General features: G+C 45.4%; 1 protein-coding gene across 7 annotated transcripts in view; it reads left to right on the top strand.

Moving 5' to 3' along the window:
* CCNI (cyclin I) overlaps positions 1 to 13,547 on the top strand; it is a 71,065-nt gene extending 57,518 nt beyond the window's left edge. For 6 of the 7 annotated variants that reach the window (XM_084855413.1, XM_084855414.1, XM_084855417.1 and 3 more), the window contains 4 exons: positions 4,990 to 5,064; positions 7,832 to 7,972; positions 9,115 to 9,345; positions 11,838 to 13,547. In XM_084855413.1, the coding sequence (XP_084711539.1) occupies positions 4,990 to 5,064; positions 7,832 to 7,972; positions 9,115 to 9,345; positions 11,838 to 12,284 (894 nt within the window). In that variant the 3' untranslated portion in view covers positions 12,285 to 13,547. Of the gene's footprint in view, positions 1 to 4,989; positions 5,065 to 7,831; positions 7,973 to 9,114; positions 9,695 to 10,034; positions 11,443 to 11,837 lie in introns of those variants that run through there. The other variant, XR_014791950.1, reaches the window with a different exon arrangement.
* The last annotated feature ends 10,150 nt before the right edge of the window (positions 13,548 to 23,697 follow it).

The raw sequence follows: 23,697 nt of genomic DNA, 5'->3' as shown, positions 1-23,697 counted from the left end.
CCTCCCGCCCAAGTTCCCCAGCAATTGGTGTACATAGGCATAGGAATTGGTGTATATAGGCATTGCTGTACGTAGGAAGTAGTGTATAGCCATCAGGGCTAGTAGCCATTGATAGCCTTCTCCTCCAGGAATTTGTCCAACCCCCTTTTAAAACCATCCAAATTGGTGGTCATCACTACATGTTGTGGTAGCAAATTCCATAGTTTAACTTTGTGCTGTGTGAAGTACTCCCTTTTATTTGTCCTGAATCTCCCACCAGTCAGCTTCATGGGATGATCCCAGGTCCTAGTATTATTAGAGGGAGAAAAATGTCTCCCTGTCTACATTCTCCACACCAGGCATAATTTTGCACACCTCTACCATGTCTCCCTTACCCTCCTCTTTTCCAGGTGAAACAATCCCAGTTGTTATAACCTTCCCTCATAAGGAAGTTGCTTCAGCCCCTTGATCATTTTAGTTGCCCTTTTCTGCACTTTTTCCAGTTCTACAATCTTTTTTTAGGTACAGTGACCAGAACTCCAGACAGTATTCTAAGTGTGGTCACACCATAGATTTGTATAAAGGCAGTATGATATTGGCATACCGACATACTAACCAAATGTCCAGCCTTGTGTCAATTTTGGGGAGAGCTGCAGAGAGAGGGCCCATGTGTTGTAGACTTGCAGAGTTCCTGGCTCAGGAATGCTGGGAGCTGTAGGACTTTTTTCTGTCTAAACATGCATATGATTGCACCCTTAAAAGCAAACAGGGAAGGAACCAAACTTGGCTCCCTTGGAAGGGAGTTCCATAGGTGGGACACCACCAACAAGACCCTCCTTCTTGCACCCTAGCCTTCATGGCCTACACATGCCTTTGTGGCTGATCTTAAGGCCTGGACAAGTTCATATAGGTCCAGGCGGTCCTTCAAGCACCCTGGTCTCAAACCATTTAGGGGTTTAAAGCTCAATGCCAGCACTTTACATTGGCTCTGGAAGCGAATTAGGTCTTGTTGAACCTATCCCCTATGACTTTATCAGATCTTGTAAAAAGCTATCTTGCAATGGTGGTGAATTCCGTAGATTGATTTTGTCTTGTGTGAAGAAGTACTTTCTTCTGTCTATGTAGAAACCACTGCCAATCAGTTTTAATGGTGCTAGAAGAGATAATGTTTTCTCTCTTTGCTGCCTCAATACCATTCATAAATTAATAAACCTCTGTGATGTCCCGTCTTGGTCTGCCCTTTCCCACAATTACTTATTTGTTTATTTAATGCATTTCTTACCTGCTTTTCATTATGAAATCATAATCCCAAAGCCAGGTACAAAACACAGTAAAATAATACAACATTGACCCATGTATGAGGGCAAATTTGAGGCGTGCTCGAGCCGGTGTGGAATGTCAGTCTATAAATCTCTAAAAACAGAGATTTGAATAGAAATGCAAGCTTCTTGAAATTGCTTAACCCAGAAACCTGTCTTGTTTTTACCATTCTCATGAAGTAATCTGCTTTTTGCCGCACAGTGTGCTGTAGATCTAGAGCTCTACCATCTGGCAGACATTAATCTCACAACAATTTCAGGCTAAAGATAGAGTTTTGCTCACTCAAAATCTCTCTCTCTCTCTCTTTCTCATTGTTAGTGCTCTGGTCCCCAGAGCATTTCTGCCATCTCTTTATCACTGTTATATTCCAAAGGATCATAGATGTGCAGATAGGAAGGGACAGGCATCATGGGACTCACAGCTCCTTCCTGCCTAGCTACTGCTCTGAAGCTGTTTTCTTGTATTTCCACAGTGCTCAGTTTGTGGGTGTCGTTCCTTATTTGCATGCAGGAGAGTTCAAAGTTCAGTCCCCAGCTTCTTTGCCGAAAGGATCTTGAAAATCAAGGCTGGGAAAGGCCCTCTGACTGAGGCCCCAGGAAGTTGCTGCCTGTCTCAGCAAACATCACTGAGTTAGAGGCACCTGACCCCACATAAGACAGCTTCATTTCCTTCCTTCCTTCCTTCCTTCCTTCCTTCCTTCCTTCCTTCCTTCCTTCCTTCCTAACAAATGACCACCAGTAGCATATCCAATTTATACATTTACAATTTATAGATTTAAAAATCTCTAAATATTATATGTATTTCATATATATGTATATACAAGGGCGTTGCTACATTCTTAAAAGATCTGGGGCACAGGCCCATAACACAGATTTGCATCTCTCTCTCTCTCTCTCTGAGTCTAAGCACACCTCTAACAGATATCTGGGGGTGGCGGCAGGGTATGCATGTGGTGTGCTTGCATGTGTGTATTGATTGCATACACATACATACATACATAAGAAGTGTGCACTGACCCCCCACCCCGATTCAGCGTTTTGGAAAACATCCCACTTCTGTTCTGGCCAATTTGTAGTCGGACCACTTCAGCTCAGCACCAAATCTGGGTCAAAATAAGGCTTTATGCTTCCTGTTGACTACCATGGGAAATTAGAAAAAAAACACTATTTTCTCTTGGTCAGAACTGGATGATAATTTCAGGCGTAATAACACCCTAGAACTGGATTACACCTGCCCAATGTCAGAAAAATAGGTGCAGGGTTTATATTTTGATTTTCTTTTAAAGGGAACTGCCAATAACATTTTAATTCCTTGGAGGAATTGGATAAAAATTTCAGGATTCATTGCCCCATCAGAGGAGATCCTGTCTGCCAAATTTCAGAATGCTAGCCGCAAGGGGTTTTGTGCAAGGGTGGCCTTGACATTGTGAGGTCTCCAAAAGAGGACATACTTATCTCCCTAGGTTCCTTGTGGACTATTGTTCTGAAAATTACAGGCAGCCTAGAGTTGTCCCTAAGTAAGAAACCAGCAATGTTTCAGAAGGATAGGTGCAGCAGTTCATGTGGAAGGGGAGTTCTCCAGTTTGGGGGAGGGAGTGATTTGCTTTCCCTTCCATTCATATTCACATCTATTATATATTCCATTCATATTCACATCTATTCCATTCATATTCACCTTTTGGTATAGGTGACTGAAGCTGGTGTTCTATGCCAAAATGTTTCACATTTTAAAATCTGTGTGTGTGTGTGTGTGTGTGTGTGTGTGAGAGAGAGAGAGAGAGTTTTAATTATAAAATTTTAAAAACTCTGAGTCTTGTCACATGGCCTGCATATCAGTTGCTCTCTCTCTCATTCATATTTTCAGACCTGTTGCTAGAAGAATTCTTGTGAATGGTGTTTGTGTGTGAAAGACAGACAGACAGAGATTCTCCGGTCCCCCCCCCCCCCCCCGGCCACTTCTTTTCAAGTAACCCTCACTGAGGGTTATTTCCGACATGTTTCAGACTCCTGTCTGCTCCTTACCATCCTGATGCTGTTTCTGCAGTATAGGGTGAAGCTGGGCCGACACTCTAGAATTGTTGGTCTGGCTTGGTATACAGCAGATTGCTATGTTCCTATGACAACCACTGTAGCCTTGCAAATAAGTCCACAAACTTTCTACCAGCTTGTTCCTTTCTGAATCATTTGTGGCACATAAAGGCCAGGAAGGAAGGAAGCTAGCTAGCTCCTCTTTTCTATCTTTCAAAGGCTTCTCTGCCAGCCATCAGTGCTTACTTTTGGATTATGAGCCTGTCGGTGGCCATTGTGAGCCAGGATCAACATTCAATTTACTGGCCAGGTTTGCATGATCTTGGAGGAGAAATAAGCCCTGGTGGCTTTTTTCCCCTCCCCGTATGTGCTGGTTGTATCCGGGGGGGGGGGGGGGATTAGCATAATTACCCTCGACAGTGCAGCCTGTCGTGTCATGAGAACCCATGGGTAACAAACCACCCAGAACCCACACCCACCATGATCGTGCAAACCATGTCAGAGTGTGAGTGTGTGTGTGTCTGTGTGTGTGAGGGGGGGGGGGCTAGCCTCCTTACCTTTAATGATTACCCCTTTTACTAGCTGTAGAACAGAGATAGGGAACATGTGGGCCCTCCAGATGTTGGCCTACAATTCCTGTCAGCCCTGACCATTGACTATGCTGGCTAAGACAACAGCTGGAGGGCCACGCGTTCCCCATCCCTGCTTTAGAAGGTTATAGGAGGGCACAGTGTAGGGGAGTTAGCTGCTGGGGCTTCTGGATTTCATTCAAGGCCTTCTAGCTTTCCCCCCTTTTAATTTGAGCACTGGCTGGAATATGCTGCGATCTGTCACAATGCCCATTCTGTCATTTAGCCTCTCTCCGTTTATTTTTCTCAGTGATCCTTTTTTGCTAGCAATGAGCCACTTCCCCCACTCCAGCCCCAGTACTCTTGAGTCGCACTGGGTGCCAGTTATGATTATGGTCTTGCTGGATCCCAGGCTTGTCTTCCAAAATGGAATATGCATATACACATGTGCCCACACATCGCTGTGGCTTCCTTCAAACAGCTAGGAAGAAAGAGAGCAGTTGAGTCCATTGACCCTGGTATATGACATTTGGCATCCAGCTGTTTTCATTCCATTTCATTGATTCAATTTCTATTGCCCCCAATAGCCAAAGCTCTCTGGGCTATTGTTAATCTATTAACAAAGATTAAAACCCTTAAAAATACAGTATTATGCATAATATAAACAAAACAGACACGCAGACACCCCCCCCACACACACACACATATCCAAACACAACCTGAATGAAAAACCTCTCTGATGCTGCCAAATGCCTGAGAGTACAGGAAGGTATTAACCTGGTGCTGAAAAGATAACAATGTTGGCACCAGGGGGCCTCCCTGGGGAGTTCATTCCATAATGGGGGGGCCACCACTGAGAATGCCCTCTCCCTTGTTGCCACCCTCCGAGCCTCCCTTGAAGGAGGCACCTGGAGGAGGGCCGTAGACGATGAGCATAGGGTTCAGGTAGGTTCATGCTGTCGCTATGAGTCGTGGCGTTAGACCAGCCTTCCCCAACCTGGTGCCCTCCAGATGTGTTGGGGTACAACTCTCAACATCCCCAGCCAGCGCATGGGCTACACTTGCTCTTCTAATTTCTCTTTCCTACACTGTAGGCCCGTCCAAAGTATTTGAACTGTATTGCAATCAGCTGCTTCTTCCTTGCTGCCAAGACCATTGAGGAAGATGAGGTAAGTCTTCTCCCTAAAACAGGGGTGGGGAACCTCAGGCCCAGGGCCAAGTCCAGCCCTCGTGGGGTTGCAAACTAGGCCTCTGGCGTTCCCAGATGGCCACCCCCTTTCCCTCGACCACCAAGCGTTTGGTGGTTTCCTGGCTTTTGTGCTGTTCCCCCTCCCCCCCATTCTAAAAGGTTGAAAGGCCTCTCCTAAGGCTTAGTTCCTGGCAGCAAGCTAAAACATGCTGGTATTTTTTTAATTTTTGGCCCCACCCATTTTCCTTTGGCCCTGCCCACCACTGGAATGTGGCCCCTGACAGCTTCTCCAAAATTGAATTCTGCCTTTGGGCTGAAAGAGGTTCTCCACCCCTGCCCTCAAGGGTGCACAGCTACGGTGTTGTGAAATTATACTGCTGCCTCGTGAAGCTGCAGTGACCTGTTTGAGGCCACCGCTGCTTGCCGAGACAGGGGCGAGCACACGTTTGCTTCTCCTGTTGTGTTAAGGTGGAACAGGAGGCATGGTGTGACTTTCTCCTTACACATGGTGGTTTGGGAGCTCTGGTTTGGGTTTGAAGGCCAGCTGGCAACTTGAAACCAAAACTCCCATTTCTTCTGCTCCATCCCTTCCTGGATGGTTGGTGAACGAGAAGGATTGTTGTTGTTGTTCCAACGCCTGGTAAACCCACTTGGTATGATAGTCTTAGGACAGGAAGAGTTACTGGCAAAATCTGGGAAAGGTTTTGTTGACGTTTTCAGTTTTCCTCGCATTAACTCTGTGAGCAAGTGGAGGCTGGTAACTTTCCCAGACCACCCACTGCACTTCTCAGCTGAGCAGGGATCTGAACCGGGGTGAATGTATACTCCACACAAAGCTACACTTTTACCTCTCTCTTGGGACTTGCAGTCCACCTCGTAACTGTGGCTAGCAGGCTAACACAGAGCAAGCCAAGTCATGGAGAGGACGGAATATGGGGCTGAGGGAGCTCCGTGGCCTTTTCTCCACTTGAAGCAGCCTCAGGTTGGGGGAACCAGTGCTGACAGAAGCGTATCTTGCAAAATTCAAGCTACATTTACTGCTACTACTATTAAATATTTGTTGGTTTAACTAAAGCATTTTTTACTCTTCAGCCAAAAAAGACTCCCAGAACTGCTTACAAAGACCAGTCATAAGACAGTCCCTGCCCTCAGGTTTGCTTACAGTCTGAAGGATGCAGTGCTTAAGGAAAAAGAGACGGGGCGGGGGGGAGGAAAAAAAGCAAGCTCAGGCACCGGTGCTTCGTTGCAGAGTTTGGCAAGTAGAAATTACGTGGTCGTGCATCTGGTTCTAAGCACGGTGGAGGGGCTGCTGCAGCTTCTTCTCCCGCTGGTGGCCTCAATGATGGCAGTTGGTCTCCAGAGGCCCTCAGATGGAGTTGTCTCTAGGCATAACAGGGGGTGCTGGACCTGCTGCTCTGGTGACCACAATGATGGCAGTTGTTACCTGGAGCTGTATCTAGGCACAGCAGAGGATGCCTGGCTCCTTCTCCTCCCCCTCCTCCTATTAGTAGTAGTATTAGTAGTAGTTACTACTAATAGTAGTGCTACTAGTAGTAATAGGTACTACTATTACTAATGTAGAGGCATCAATATGCATGGCATTTCATAGAGGACAGGTCCCCACCCCCAAGGACCTTGCAATCTAAGCAACAGAGGAAAGGATGAGAAATGGAAACTGCAAGGCTAAATAGGGAAAGAGTATTTGTCATTACAGTTGCGCATACCTCAGTTCAATTACTGTAGGGCAGCCTTCTGCAAACTGGCACCCTCCAGATATGTAGGGCTGGGAGTGGTAGTCCAACATATCTGGAGGGCGCCAGGTCGGCGAAGGCTGTGGCAGAGCATGGGGCCTAGAGAGATGTGCAAAGACTTCATGGAAGAGGAGGTTGTTGATGTGGGACCCTTTGAAGGAAGTAAGAGAGGAGGCGTCACCTGGCAGCTGGAGACAGTTCCAAGACAAAGGGTGTGCTGGAGTCGTTTGAGGGAGTTGGAGATCTTAGGACAGTGGTGGGTGGTGGAACTGGAAGAGTGAAAGACATGGACAGGGATGTAGCGGTCCTCCGTGGGCCTGCCCCCCCAGCCCACCGCACCATCTGTCTGCTTATACTACATATGCTTAAACATCCGTCTAAGCTTCCATAGGATTGTGCCCTAAGAAAACTTATAATAATAATAATAATAATAATAATAATAATAATAATAATAATAATGTAACAATATCATTTTCACTCATTCGTTTATTACGTTTCTGTACAGCCCAATAGTCTAAGCCCTCTGGGCCATTTACAAAGATTAATGATAATACTACATTTACATTTTTAGGTTAAGCCATTTGGCTACATTGCAGTAATTATCTCTTTCCATGTCATGCACTTTGTTCTCTTGCTATCTTCATTGAACTCTCTGATAGAGGGCAAGTCTCGAACGTTGGTTGATAATTTGATACTGGATTTTCTTCAGGTTGTTGCTGGCAGCTGCTTTTGCCCCTGGCTAATAAGAGAGCTCAAGTAGTGAAGAGTAAAGAATTAAGTAAAACTTCCACCTCTAATGCGGAGTTTTGTTTCTCCCCAGCCCAGCCCAGCCCAGCCCAGCCCTTGAGAGCCAATGCCAAGGAATACAGTCCAAGCCGAGATAGACTGTTGGTCTAGGTCCGCATAGGGGAAGAGCTCTTCCTGTCCATGTGCCTTTAAAGTGCTAGTTAAAGGCCAGTTTTCATCACTATTTGCTTTTCTGCTTCAATTTTACAGAAGATTCCAGTACTGAAGGTGTTGGCCAGAGACAGCTTTTGTGGCTGTTCTCCAGCTGAAATTCGCAGAATGGAGAAGATCATTCTGGATAAATTGAACTGGGATCTTCACACCGCCACTCCGCTGGATTTCCTTCATATTGTAATTATATTGAACAAAACCATTCTTGACACTGCCTGTGTGGCCCCTTGATGGGGGGTTGTGGGAGAGAGCAAGATGCTTGGGGCTGGGGAGGGAAATGTCGGGAGGGACTCCATCCAGGGGGCAGAACATTAAAACTGGGTGAGGAAGTAACCAGTGTCTTCATGCCAAACTATTTGATGTATGCTGAAATGTATTATTAACCTGAGCATTTGGGATTGAGTTAATTAAAGCCAAACTTTATTGCATCTGTAACAGCCATTGCTGTTAGTATTCAACAATACTACCTTGCAAGTGTAGCAATTGGTATTTAGCACAGAATTCAGTACCCTGAGAATCCCAGCTTTAAAAAAAAAAAAAATTCAAGGAGGGTTTCTAGTCCTTAAGGTTATAGAACTAGATGTGAAAATATGTGGGGCTATGCCTGGTGAAAATGTCAGAAGCTAGGAAAGGGGGGAGGATTTTGATTCTATATAACTCTTTGCCCCGTCCCATAAAACAAAAGTATGCATAATTGTTTAATTGGCATAATTGAGACAGGTTGCAGAATATACTTTTCCCTGCACAGAACTTTAAGAAATGTCTTTTATATTAATTACAGCAGCAGGGGCAGGAATGCACCTCTGAAATGTTCTACTTGACATAAAATCAGAACCAAAAACTCCCTTGTGACTAGGACATGCCGTTGGAACACACTTTAAAATGGGGTTAGACTCCCTTCCATTATTGTGGCTCCCAGGCAAGGAACCCTGAGGATTTTAGGGGTGTGTGTGTGTGTGTGTGTGTGTGTGTGTGTGTGAGTGAGAGAGAGAGAGAGAGAGGCTAGAAATCTCTAGCAAAGAATTGGCACTGCCGTTGTAAAACAGGCTCTCTGGTCATTGACCATGACAATAAATGATTGACTGACTCTCTGGCTAAATTGGTTTAAAGAAGGAATGGGCAACTTGTGGCCCTTCAGCTGTTTTGGTTTCCAACTCCCATCATCCCTTGCCAGCATAGTCAGTGGTGAGGGATCATGGGAGTTGTAGGCCAAAACATCTGGAGGATCACAAATAGTCCACACCTGGTTTAAAGGTGGCTTAGATGTGCGACCTTTTGAGTGACATAGTTCTGTTGCTCCCCCACCCCACCCTCCGCTCCAGTTCCATGCGGTCGCCTTGTCCACCAGGCCCCAGCTGCTGACCACCGTACCCAAGATGAACCCATCCCAGCACGTGGCTCTGCTCAGCAAGCAGCTGCTGCACTGCCTGGCCTGCTACCAACTCCTTCAGTTCAAGGGTTCCATGCTGGCCTTGGCCATCATCAGCTTGGAAGTGGAGAAACTTATCCCCGATTGGCTCGCCCTCATCATCGAACTCCTCCAGAAGGCACAGGTAGGGCCAGTGTGGCTCAGTGGGCAGCCCAGGACCATGGAAGCGTGGTTCAAAGGGACGAGCTGCTCTTTCATCACAGGTGCCGCCCTGAAGTTAGCGGAGACTGCGGCTGTTTTGCTAGGGAGCCCAGGACGCAGGATGGGGCCAGTAGTGCAGGGAGGGCCCTGCCGTATCCAGAGCCCCATAGCTCCTCAAATGACTACCCAGAGTGCAGCAGATGATGAGGGTATCAGGGCAGCAGAAGCAAACTCCATTTTATTTCTACAGTCATGATGGTGCTATGACTTCAGGGAGCTTAAAATGCAAAACTGCACATACTCAGAGTATTGCAAACATTCTAATATACAGAGTGGCCCCAAAGTAGGTACACAGTTGTTTAGAATGTTGATGGGAGGGGGAGAGAATGTGTGAGTAGAACATGTGTGGGTGGAGTCAAAATGACAGTTGGGAAGAGTGAGCGACAGGGTGTGACAGTTAGATCAGTTAAGCGTAGAGAGTGAGGGGAGTGAGGCCCTTAAGTAGGTATACAGTAGTTATTTTTTTTACTGATATTGTGAATGATGGCAGTGAACGTGAGTCAAGAACAAAGAAAGTGGATTCTAAAGCAGTACTGGAAGACTGAAAATTCTCTTCCCCTCCCATCAACATTCTGAGCAACTGTATACCTACTTTTGGGCCACTCTGTATAGGGAATGGAATAGTGGGTGGTGTGGGGATAGGGGAAAAACTGTTAAGTCCAGGGTCTAAAATTATTTAGCTCCACCACTGAATGGAGTGGACGGAAGGGGGGAACGATCTCTAGGCCAAGCAATGAGAGAACAGGATTCTTGGTGGGATTAACTCTTTCCTGCCTAGTTTGATGCAGGCCCACCAGCAACTTAGAACTGCCCAAAGCCATCCAACTCAACCCTTTGTCTCCTTCCAAGAAGACCCCCTCCCAATCCTTCCTAGTTCATCACCATTTTTGCCCCTTTCAGGTGTAGATGCTAAACATTATACACACTTTCTCTCTCTCTCTCTCTCTCTCTCACACACACACACACACACACACACAATTTTTGCCCCTTTCAGGTGTAGATGCTAAACTCTGTGTGTGTGTGCGCGTGCGCGCTTGAAGTGCTAGTTTTAACCTTTAAAGTTCAATACCGGTATTGACCCAGGTATTTAAAGCAGGGGTCCCCAACCTTTTTGGACTCGTGGGCACAGTTGGGAATTTGAGAAACTGCTGTGGGCACCACCACAAAATGGCTCCCATGGTGGATGTGGCTACTCACATAATGGTTGCTGTGGGGGCCTGGCTAGTCACAAGGTGGTGGGCGGGGGGGAGAAATAGTGAGGCGGGGTCAAGGAATGGAAAGAATTGCTTTCTGAGCCACCCAGTTTTCTTCCATCCACACAGACCTTTCCCCTTTGCTCTCTGTCTCTTCATTCTCTTCCTCTAGCCTTGCTCTTTCTTTCCACCCACACACACCTCCTTACCTCACTGTTTCCCCCCCTCCTAGCCTCGCTTTCTTTTCCTGTCCACTGAACAGCTGATGAGCAGCAGGTTCAGGAACAGGGAGGAGAACCTGGTGCCCTAACATTTTTCAATTTTGCATTAAAATTTTTGTTTTTGACGGAGGCAGGGAGTGAAGCGCTGTGTGGGCGCCATTGGGAGTGCCTGCAGGTGCCGTGTTGGAGACCTCTGACCTAAAGGACTGCCTATTCTTGCATGTCGGCGGAGAACGTTTGGCAGCCCTTCTCCAGACACCCCCACCTCCTGAGTTGAGGTGTGGGGTGACTGGGGGAAGGACATTTTTTGGAGTGGCACCCTATGGATCTCTCTTGCATCAGGCAGAGACTGTTTTATCTGCCCAGGGGCGTCTTTATCTTTAATTCTGCACTTAGACTTGACAGTGCTGCTGATCCTTTTCACGCTGTTTTTAGATACTGGCCTGTATTGTGTCATGTTTTCATTGTTATTGTAAGTCACCTTGAGAGCTTTACCTTAAGCTAAGATACTAAGAATGAAATCCTGTGCCTTTAGTTCAGTGGGACTCGCTCTGAGCTGTGTATAGGACTGCACCCTAGATATCTTGAATAAATAAATGTGTAATACAGATGTGTGTTAGGCACTGACACTTTCAGTGAGGGAATGGGGGGTGGGGGGAGAAAATCTGGGACATTGGTAATCAAGCAATTGGTGCCTTGGCTGTCTAGTTACACGGGAACATCAGCAGCTGCCTTCCACTGAGTCAGACGCTTGGTCCATCTAGCCCCGGGTTGCTGACACTGACTGGCAGCAGCGGCTTTCCAGGGTTCCAGGCAGGGGTTTTTTCAGCCCTGCCCGGACGTGCCAGGGATTGAACCTTGGGCCATCTGCGTGCAAAGCGTGTGCTCTACCTCCCCGTTTGGTAAAGGCGGCTCTGCAACGGCCTGTTTCCCTGACTTGTGTTGGCAGGAGACGCCTACTTTACGAGGCTCTTCCCTCTGCTTCTTTCCCCAAAATCCAGATGGACAGCTCCCAGCTGATCCACTGCCGGGAGCTTGTGGCACAGTACCTTTCCCCGCTGCAGCCGTCTCTGCTGCCCAACTCCGTGTACGTCTACAGTCCCCTCAAGCACAACCTGGTCACCTGCCGTGCGGGAGCCTTCCGATTACACCCCTCCTCTGTCTCCAAGGACAACAGCAAACCAGAAGTGCCAACCCAGGGCTCCGCGGCGCTCTACCAGCGTCGGCCAGCTCCCAGCCACTGCAAGCAAGCCACAGCCAAGCGCAAAGTGGAAGAGATGGAGGTGGATGACTTCTACGATGGGATCAAGCGGCTCTACAATGAGGAGAATGCGCCAGAGGGGGTGGCCCTGGAAGGCAAGGCCGCCTCCGCCTGCAGCACAGATGTATCGCGGCAAGGAGGAAGCATTTCCCCCTGCCCTCCGTTGCAGCCTGTTTCCGTCATGTAGTCGTACATCTGCACAGCACCTGTGGAGGAAAGCTGCTACATCGTGCAGACGCAGCACCAGGCAACAGTTGGCCTTTTGGGCCAGCAGATGGAAGGCTGTACCTTACAGGGCTAAGCGGAAGGGAGCTCAGTTATCCTTTTAAAAGAATCCCCCACCACCACCTTTCCTCGTGCGGCTAATTATAGTTCAACTATGATTTTTAAATACTTAAAAGCCAAAAAAAAGTACAAAAAACCTTTTAAAAAAAGACCCCAAAACCAAACAAAAAAAGTAGCGAAAAATGTTTTTCTAGTGTTGTTGGTTCCACTGTTTCAACCTGCTGTTGTGTATTGTAACCCCATCCTGTGTTGGAGAGTTCACACTGAGTGTGCAAAATCCTTCCAAAATTTTTAGCTTCATCACCTCTTTCTTATTCTGAGTTTCCTTCAATCAAAAAACCCTCTTTAACTGATCCTTCCCTTTTTTTAGCTTTCTGGACGTCTAGTGCATGACTTCCTGTATTGTTGCACTTTTACTTGGGTAACGTTCCTTTTATTTCCTTTCTTTGCAAAGAAAACAGGAATTCCTCCCACCCCCTGCCTTCCTCTTGTTTTCTGTCATTTAGCACTTTGGTGTTTAAAATGTGATATCTAAAACTAGATCTGCATTTAAAATTAGCAAGTTAAAAAAAAAGGATGCTTGTGACTGTCCTGCATAAAAAAAATGGAGCTGTGAAATTGGACCCCTGAAAATGTATTAGGAGTGTCTGCATTTTGTTTTGGACAGCTACTCTGCAGGCAAAAGCATTAGCATTTTTAATTTTATAGAAAAGTGGAAGCAATCTTTGTGACTGCCATTAGACTGACAAAACCAAATTATAATACTTAATGTGATTTTACACACACACATAGGCTTTAACGAACATGTGCATCAAATGCAAAATGTACTTAAACAAAAACATAGCTGACATTGACAGTGCTGGTGTCTGTGCTGGGACAGCTTTGTAATCTCGAGTTTTCATTTTGTGTACACAATCGGCACAGATTTCTCCCCCACTCGCCTTCCCCCACAACTTTTATGTTCATGTAACTTTTTTAACATGAAGCAGGGGCAAAAAAAGACCGTTAGAGATCTTGTACTTAAATGTTAAATGCTCGGCTTCTCAAAATAATCTGTCCTTGATTTTAAAGCTCCCTTCACGGCCCTTTGGAAGGTATTGCATTCAGCGGTCATACTGAGGAAAGCCTTCTGGTAGCAATAAAAAACAAAACATGTTGTCCTTCAGTTTGTGAGTCTTGCATTTGTTTCAAAGTACTGAGCAAAAGTGTGTGTGTGTAAGGGGTGGGGTTCAACAGAATGAATCGAGTTCTCCTTTCTTTAGCCTTTCCTACATGTGGGTTCAACTCCCATTCTCTTTTTGGTTGTTGTTTTTTACCAAGAACAACGATCAAGGAAGTATTCCCACTTCGCAGTGTGCTTTGTTCACTCAGCCAAGGTTTCCTTTATATACTATTTTTAATGTCCTCTTACTTAGGAACAGATGAATCTGCCTTACACTGAGACAGACCCATCTAGCTCAGTGACTCATCAAGGTTGCCAGCATGGTCCTTCCCAGCTTCGTGGCCTCATCGTCATCATTTATGATATGAAATAATAGGAGCTGCTGGGATATTTCAATTGAGAAGGCCAGGGGTTGCCCCTGGGACCCTGTACATGCTGCCCTTTAACTATGGGGCCCTCCGCATGGTGGCGCTGCAGTCAGATAGATGGATACAATTTCCTCCAATTCATGCCATTCTTAAGTCACTTTCCCCCCTAGAACAGAGCACTTTATATTGGGAATTCCTGTTTTCTTCAAAGCCTTCTTTCTACCCGCAGAGGGAAAGCCAGGAGCATGCCCCACAGGGCAAAATCGAGCTTACATTTGTACAGACATGTATAGGATTGCACCTTGGAAGTCTCAATTCTGCAAGACTTACTTGTTCTGAGCACACAGACAGACATCAGGAACCCACCAAATGGCAAATACGCACATCAGTGTCGTGATGGCGGCCTCTAGCTCCCTCCTGTGGTCCTGGTCACCCTTATCCTACACTAAATGATTTCAGACTGAGAAAATAATTTAATTTGCAAAAGGGGCAAGGCGAGAAAGGCAAAACCCTGTATTATAACTATTCGTATAGTGGGAAGAAATTATGCTATTTCAACTGCTTCATTTTCAAATTTTGGGATGTATCAGTAATTTTACAAAGTCCTCTTTTTGTCCCCCATGATCTGAACAGGTGGTCTTGGCCACTGGTTTAAGAGATGACAACTCAACAGCTATTCGTGAAGTAGAAGCCATGCTGAATCAGACCAAAGGCTCTCTAGTCCAGCATCCTGTTCACACAGTAGCCAACCAGATGCCCATGGGAAGCCCTTACGTAGGACATGAGTGTAATAGCACCCTCCAACTGATATGCAGAGGAATACTGCCTCTGATGCTGGAGGTAACATATAGCCCTCGTGACTAGTTGCTATTGGGCCTGTTCACAGGAACAGGTGTGTGCGGCCATTTTGAATATTCAACCTGCGATCATGGCTTATGTTGTCTGAAGCCGGTGAGGGTGGGTTGTTGGCATGGTTATCAAACCAGCCCAAACCCTAAAACAGCCCATGGGTTCTGGGTGGTTTGTTAACCATGGGAACAACCCACCCTTGTTGGCTTTGGACAACAGAAGAAGCCATGATCGCAGGTTGAATATTCAAAAGCCAGCCGGAATGCGGCACAACCCACCATGGCTTAAATAAGCCACGGGGGGGCGCAGTGATAGTGTGTATCTGGTCAGTGTCTCCTTTCTAGAGAGAGTATACCTCTGAATACCAGATGTCAGACACAAACAATAGGGGAAGGTGATTGCCTGCAAGCCCAGCTTAAGAGCTTCCAGAATGCTGTTGTGTGCCAAGTACTAGTTTAGATGGACTTTGGTCTGCTCCGTCAGGGCAAAGCTTGCATGCTTTGTCCCATAGCCTGAGCTACTCAAGAATGTGAAGGGTAGCCAATCCCTTGCTGTTAAGAAGAGACAGTGAGGCTTAGAAGCGGAGGCAGCTGTGCCTGGAATGGGAGCGATGACAAGGAAGGAGGGAGAGAAGAGTGAATGGTGATGGAACAAATGGCAGTGTCTGGAATGATAGGAAGGCCGGGTTCTCTGCCATATCTGGAGGTCAGTTCCAGTGCTACACATAGAAGCTCACAAGAATAACTCGTGCCTCCAGCTCCAGCTCGGTTTGCGGGGCCACCAACTGAAATTGGAATCCCTGCCTTGCCCTCTTGCAGCAACACAAACCTTGATCAAATTCCCCTGGGCATAACATAACCAACAGGAGCGCCAGTCGATAGCCCTGCCTGCATGGCAGCAAAAATACTTCAAGCAAGCACGCTAATCTCGGGCCTGCTTTGAGGGTGGTGTTTTCTGGGTATCTGTAAGATGACTGCATTCCCCTTCTAGTTCACCTGTTGGAAGTTAATGTGAAGGGTAATTCAGCTATGGGGACACAATCCTATGGCACCCTAGTATTAAAACTACCAGGAAAGGAAGGAAATGCTGTTTAAAGTGCTGTTTTACATTTGACATTGTAGCGGCAAAAAGACATTCAAGAAAACTCTTAGAACGGTTAAAAGAAATGGGGAGGAGTCACAAGTCTTTGCAAGAAACACTTATAACAAGCTAATGACTCAGTGCAGGTAGCCAGTGTTGAGAAATCCAGACTTGTTATTAAAGTCTGTCATGTATCAAAGCTGAGAAAAACCACTGGAAACTTTCTGACGACTTTGCCTTGTGACAACGAAGAGGGTATTGGTTGAAATGCGATGTCACACACCTGTGTCTGCCCTTCCAGTGTAACAACTCAGTGACTCGGTTCACACGATCACAGCTGGGGAAATAAGCCACCATGACTTATTTCCCCTGCCGTGTGTACTGGTCACATGCCGGGGGGATTAGCATAATTACCCTTGGCAGTGCAGCTTGTCATATGCAAACCAAGCCTGAGTTGCTTATTGCTGTGGGTAACAAGCCACCCAGAACCCATGGACTGTTGTAGGGTTAACCACCGGCACATGTAGGGTGGTTAACAAGCCACTGTGGCTTATTAACCACTCTGTGATCATGAGAAACGGGCCACTAAGTCAATATTCCATGCCAATAGCCTGTTTGTCTAACATGATAGGCAAATAGGCCTTAAAAATGTGCGCAATTATATCTGTTATCTACTGGGAGAGCAGGCAGGGTATCATGTTATGGGCAGTTCCATTCATGGTTTCCAGTCCATGTAGGATTCTCCTCTGCCCCCATGGAGAAACTCCATTTCTGGCGGTAAGGAGGGAATCTGCAAAACCAAGTGTCTTTAAGAAGTGTCTCTTAAAATCTAAGCTAGCTGCTAGACGACCTGGTTAAAACTGGGTAGAATAGTTTTTTTTTTTTTAAGTGCTCTCTTTGTTTTTAAAAAAGGGGCCGCACACATGAAGGGACCCTTGCCACCAACATGGCTTCTAGCTGTGCCTACGGCCAGTGGTGCATTTAGAGAGCATGTGCCGTTGACATCTGCATATAGATCACCTCCATGTGACAGGCCAAACATGCGGGTAGGTGGTGCAGCCTGCAGCAGGGCTGGCCTTCCTGGTCCCATACTCCTCATGCATGCTTTACATATGGGAAGGGGTTCATCTGAAGCTTCTCCCCCCCATGTATTTATAGATTATATGTAGTCTTTAAATTTACTGCCACCTGCATTGACCCTGCGTCATTGCGACAGAACAAATGGTGTCGGTTCAGTCATCACTGAAATGTAGCTCTTGCAAGCAGAAGAACCACCAAAAGGGCTACGCTGGTCTTGCTGGAATTGCACCCCATTTTTAAGTACTGTGAATAAAAAATGAGATGGGGATGTTTTCCTCCTATGCCTGTGTATAATGGGAAAGCCGATGGACAAGAAAGCACCATGTGTGAGTCTGAGAGGGGGATTTTGTGTGTGTGTGTGTGTAGCATTCACAAGGTCAACACATGCACAAAAAATTGCGAAGCAGTGATTAAAATTTGATTTCCACCTGCATAGCCTTGATGCAAAGTCTTACGTTGTGACCTCTCGAGTCAGTGAAGCACAGCTCAACCTGTGATATCCTCTTCTATTACCAGGGTAGACATCGGGGGTTGGCATGATTGGGCATCTGCCGAGGCCCACAGCCCACCAGGGCTAATGTTAATGCTGACATTTTTGACTCGGGATACAGTCGGACACAACTTAACAACTGAACAACAACAACACATGTGTAGTTGTGAGAGAGTGGACTGGTTGGAGTTGTTCCTACTGCACCTGTTTGCATGCACACCTCTTGATTGATTCTATCATTCTAGACCTGTACTGAGCAGGGGTCGGCCTAGATTTTTTCTAAAGGTGGTATCCAATGTTAGTCCTACTTAGAGTAGACCTGAAACGAATGAGAGCGCTTAGTCATGGCTGACTTGAATTCCATTCATTTAAATGGGTCTACTCTAAGTAGGGCATTGGATACTACCCTAAGGCCCATCCCAACTATGATTCTACTCACAATTCTACAATTTTTTGGTGCTGTTTGGCCTTTATTGACTACTTCTCACATACAAGTCATCACTTGGTAGGCCAGTCATTGCATATGATCCCCCTCTTAGCAACTGTATGAGAGCATCAAGACTTCCCCATGAGCAGTTGCTGGACCGGTGGCAACCACGCACCGTCTCATTTGACATGGTAGACCTTTTGATTTGCACAATGTTTGCATTATGTGAATAGCACCTTTTCTTGTATAAAACGGAAAACAGTTCACAAATCCACTTTCTTCTGATACACTGGGAAATGGCCTTTTTGCCTAAATGCAGCATCTCTAGGTTTTCTTTGAACAGGACTTGATCATACAGCCCAGGCTGCCTCTATGCACCTATAAGCATTTTGAACAATGATGATTGAACAAGGGAACAAATCAAATGCAATTCACGTAGTTGCATCACAAATTTGCAAGGCCAGTTTGTGTTTTATTTGACGCAACTTGCACAAAAACTTACACAAACTTAATAGATCAGTTGGGAATCCTTGAAAGATGACTTGGGTACTGCAGAACCAGCTACATATCCCTTGAGGGAAGCTGAGATTAAACTGCTCTTCCCCATACAGTGCTCGAAAATTCTGTTAATACGTTCAACAGGTAGCTGTGCTGGCTTGTGCTCCAAAGAGAGAAAGGGGTTAGGGCCCATTTCACACACGAGACAAATCTGGGTTTGCCAGCCAGTGTACACTGAGGAGGGAGCTGCAGTCAATTGTAGCTCTCTGATGCATGGTACATGTGTACACCGAAAAATGTAATGTGTGAACTGGCCCCTCAGAGAGGGCACTACAGCTGCAGGAACATGGCAGTGTGTTTCAGATATTAAGGTAGGCAAATATTTGAAATAAGGTGTACCTCACCATATGGCAAAAATTTACATCTTCCCAGACAAAAAAAATCTGTAACATACATAAAAAGACTACACTGAAGAGACCCACTAAACAACATTAATACATCATTATACCATGCTTACCTTGCTAGCACGATTTTGGCATGTTCCAGACTTTACTCCATCCACTCCCAAGGTTAAATCATTTTGCATATGTTCCATACAGAGGTTACAGTAAACCATTAAGCAAAAATAAAACATGGAGAGAATCCAAGGGTTCCACACAACTTTAAAAAGGGGGAGGGTTTTCGTCCCATAACAACACAAACTGTATGCATTTGCAAATGAAACCCAGGTTGCTCCAAGAGAAGTTGAAAAAGAAGGGCCCTATTCAGGCACCATTTTAGGTGCGTACCTAAGATGTTCCAAGTGGACACAAACTTGTGTCTATAAATATGTGCATCAGATATACACACTGGTTCAGAGGACATCAGGATTAGCTGTAACTACAGCCTCCTTGTCAAGTATTCTTTCAGTGAAATGCGCAAAACAGCTACCAGTATAAGATGCTTCAGTGGGGCCATCTCCACTCATGCAACACTGAACGAAAGAAAGACACCAACCCAAATCCAGGGCCTATTTTAGTTTCTCTTTCAAATTCTTTAAGGCTACGAACCAGAAAGTCTCTGTGGGGGCAAGAGATTGTACGGTCAAAGGGGGTTTCTCCCTTACCTTTCTTGCAATGGAGCATCTTGGGGAGGGTGCCATTTTGGTGGGTTGGAGATAAGCCTCCACTGTGCACAAACGGTTCTTCACATGCTTCTCTGGATTATAGCCTAAAGCTACAGTTTTATGAGTGCTTGTGTCAAGGGCACGTCTATACCAGAGCTATCCCAGATCTTTGAACAGAAGAAGCCGTATACTAGGTTAGACTATTTGGCCATCTAGCCAGTATTGTCTACTCTAACCACGAGTGACTGGGTTCGCACAACACACTAATTCACACTCAGTGGTTGAGCATGGGTTGTTATTGAACCATGGGTTGCTTGCTGAACCATGGGTTAGCATGTTGGCTGAACCCAGGACATTTTCTGCAGGGTGACTTGTTAATCATGCAGTCTGGCTTTTTTCTCGAACAAGCCACCTTGAGAACCCGTGGTTTGTTGCTGAGTTGTTCAGGATGGCTAACAAGCCACCCTGCAGAAAATGTCCTGGGTTCAGACAACACACCCACGGTTCAACAACAACCCACACTCAACCACTATGGGTTAGTGTGTTGTGTGAACCCAGCCAGTGTGTGGGTTAGCATGTTGTGTGAACAGCCCAAGTGGCTCTCCAGGGTCTCAGGCAGAGAAAGGTCTTTTCCCATCACCTACTATTTGATCCTTTTAACTAGAGATGGTAAGGACTGAAACTGGCACCTTCTGTCTGCAAAGCACGTAACTCTGCCACTGAGCCATGATCCTTTCTCCTGACTTTTCATGATCACGAGCATCATCTGCAAGGAACTTGTACAAGGTTGCTAAGGGGCAGAGCTGAGGCTCCATGGTTGTGGTTATTCTTACATTTCTACACTGTCATTTCACTGCAATAGCACTCAAGAGAGTTTCTAACATTCAGATTTTCCTTGACTAACAGATGTCTGCAGCTTGATAACATGACCACAGGATAACAGAGCATAAAGCAAAGTAGCCTAATTAAGTCCCATTGAAATGAGGGGTATCTAGGTGGCAATCCTATACCTGGGAGTAAGGCCCCCTGAGCTCAATGGTGCTTACTTCTGAGTAACAATTTCTAGAGGGGCAGCCATGTTAGTTTATTGCAGCAAAACCAAATAAAGCTTTCATGGACACTGTCCATTTCATGCCAAAATAAATTTGTTAAACTTTAAGGTGCCACAACTTTTAAGGTGCTCTTTGTGTTCCGACTACACATATAGAGAATTGCACTGTTAAAGACTTAACTGAGGCATTTTGGCTGCAGTTCTATACAATTTACAGTTACTTCGTATACACAGTTACCTGACAATAAGCCCCATTTAGTTCAACTGGACTTTATTCTGAGTAGATATGTATAGGAAAACACCATTCACATTTCACTTATTTTAATTGCAGGGCTGTCACTTGATTCAAGAAATCTCAGTTAATTAAAAATTAAAACCCTTACGGTGAATCAATTATATCTGCATAAATCTGCATGTGAATAAACACTTCTGCAGTGGGGGAAGACTATACTGTTTTGTCTTTAGATAATCCCTGCAGGTGTCAATGCAGGCACAATCTTAGAAAAAGCGTGCCTTCCCCTGAGAGAAAGAGAGAGAGGATAAAATGCTTCTGCTAAAATAACTCCCGTCTGCAGCAATTGCAAATACATAAATTAAAAAAATAACTTTAAAAAAAAACAGCTGCTACCCACTTCGTCAGGGGCACATTTTAAATTGTTTTTAAAAAATCAATGGGACTGATTAGTAACTACTGAAGCTCTAATCGTAGTGGGACTTATGCAGGGCTGTAACACTCTGCCAGATTTCACAATCTGGGTACGTTATGCCCATTTGCTTCTCTTATTCCACCTTCGCTAGTCATAGGAAAATGCGGAAAGCCTGCTCAGCCACCCCACTGCCTTTCAAGATTTCACTAGAAACTATATGTGCATTTTCAAGTCTATCCTAGTTGCAGACATAAGGACTAGAAACCTTTAAAAGGAAATTAAAACAAGCATCTCAGGATGCTGGATTCTGCACCCCACAGCGAAGGCTGTGCGGTTTCTGTGCTTGGCACAGACTCTCAGAATACATACAGCCTTGGATGTTTTAAGTGTGTTTGATCTCAGGATAGTGCCAGGGTTCCATTTAACCGTTTTATCTTTTATTTTCTACAGTATTTTATTAGAACTCTGTTGTATCCTTTTTATGTAAGCTGCCTTGAGAGGGCTTTGCTCCAAAAGATGGCCTAGAAATATTTAAACTTAAATAAATTCCAATTCAGCAGAATTAAAATAGTGGAGTGTCAAGGCCAAATAAAGTTCAAGCCTGAGGAAGCGAAACCACGGGTGTTTTGAGCGCTACCATCCAGACAAATCCATAGTCTGCCTGTCTCTAGAACTGATTGTGAACACACCACGATGTCCTTCCAGGCTTTATTATTTATTGGCCACTTTGGAAAATTAAGGAATCTGGTTGAAGCTGCCCAGTAATCCCTGCCACTCGAGAAACCCTGGGAATTATTGCTGTTAGGCCACTTTCACCTGCTATTTTTTAAGGGTACACTTAAAAGAACAACCCTTAAGCATATACCTAAAATATGAGTGAATTAGACAAATCTGTGTGTCATGCAAGAGCCAGGATCAGCTACAGATCCATCAAACTTGTATACTATGTGCAGTGGCAAACATGGGGTTGCTGTTGTGTAACATGTGGAAGGGCCGCAAGGGGGAAGGAAATTAACAGCATTCTCAACACCTTTCCAAAGCTGCAGTATCCAGAGTTCCGGGTGGGAGAAGCCAGGTTAATTAGGTTCTGATCTGAAACAGAAGGCCCCATCCTTAAGTTTCAATATATTTTTCCCCCACCCTCAATTTACGGAGTGTTATGAAGACAAGTACTGGGAACCCTTGTGAGTTCATATGGCTTTCAGAGTAACCAGGTTACTGTATCTCTTGGAGAGAATTGGATTCAGTGCTAGATTTGATCTCCTTAGGGTCTTGAACAGTTGAATAACCATCTCTGGGTTTTGCACACACACACGCACGCGCACACACACACACACACGCAGTCCACGGGCTCCTTGTCCTCAGGTTGACCGGCACAGGCCTGTTGTATCAAAAGGAAAGGAAGAAGAAAACTCCCAGTGCAATATCTTGGATGCCATCCAAGTTCTCTCTGCCACCTTGTGTCTATTAAGCTGGGCAGTGTGAAAAGTCACATCGTTGGCCAGTGGTGAGCATATTGACACTCAGAGAAGACACATGCAGAGACACACACGCACCGCAGTGAGTCACAGTTTTCAAAAGACAGAAAGGCGGAGGTGGTGGAAGAATGAGGTAACTCGTCTCCCAATGGGGGGGTGGGGGTGGCATGACCTGCCGGCCTCTTCTAATGCGCAACCGTCCATTAGGAGAGAGGGAAGTGGAACTTGGCAAGGTGACTGACAGCTACATAAAGAAGAAGCTACAGGAAAGAGAAGAAAAGAGGTTCAGAATCCAAAGTGGGGGAAGCAAAAAAAAGAAAAAAACCTACGGTCTTTTAAAAAAGTAAACTGTGAAGGAAACATAAAAAGGAAAGGGGTTGGTATAGTCAGGGCTGTTTGGCATCTGCAACCCTTTGCCAGTTGAAATTCTTCAGCAAAATAAACCAGATTTGACAATCTGAATCATCCCCTGCTGAATGTTATTCTACTGCTGTGTATTTTATTACTGTTCAATATTGTATCCAGTTTCCCATCAGGAGAAGTTATTCTCAGCAGTGAAGTCATGGTCAGGTCCTACTTTCACCACGCAACTCATGCTACTAAACATACTTTCACTACCTGAGAGGTTAGGAAACTCTTGTTTTCTAAACTGAAATCTGGAATTCTCGGGGTACAAACATCCATGCTGGATACCTACTTCCACCTGTGCATTGAATGCAGAAATGCCAAATACAACCCTGAGCATAAAGAGCCAGAAACATGCAAAAAAGAAGCACAAAGAAATGCAGACCTTGCCAAGATGCTGTTAACTGGAGAGCACAGAATGAACATTTCAAATGGCACTGACTGTGTCACAGATCTGTGGATCACACACACACCCCTCCCAAAATTAGTGAGCAAAACAAAAAGGGATGGTGCATATTCAAAGAAGTTATGGAAAACTAAATGCCACAAACCCACTGAGTTCAGATTATTCTGCCCTTGATTCCTCCCCCATCCCAGAAATATCAAGTGACATATCAAAGTAAATACATTTTAAAAAAATGAATGCCACACACATAAAAACAATGTTTAGGTTTT

Source organism: Heloderma suspectum, chromosome 5, assembly GCF_057233095.1.
Source record: "Heloderma suspectum isolate Gila_16-S chromosome 5, 16-S_ref, whole genome shotgun sequence".
Classification (NCBI taxonomy): domain Eukaryota; kingdom Metazoa; phylum Chordata; class Lepidosauria; order Squamata; family Helodermatidae; genus Heloderma; species Heloderma suspectum.
This window is presented reverse-complemented; position numbering and strand designations above follow the sequence as displayed.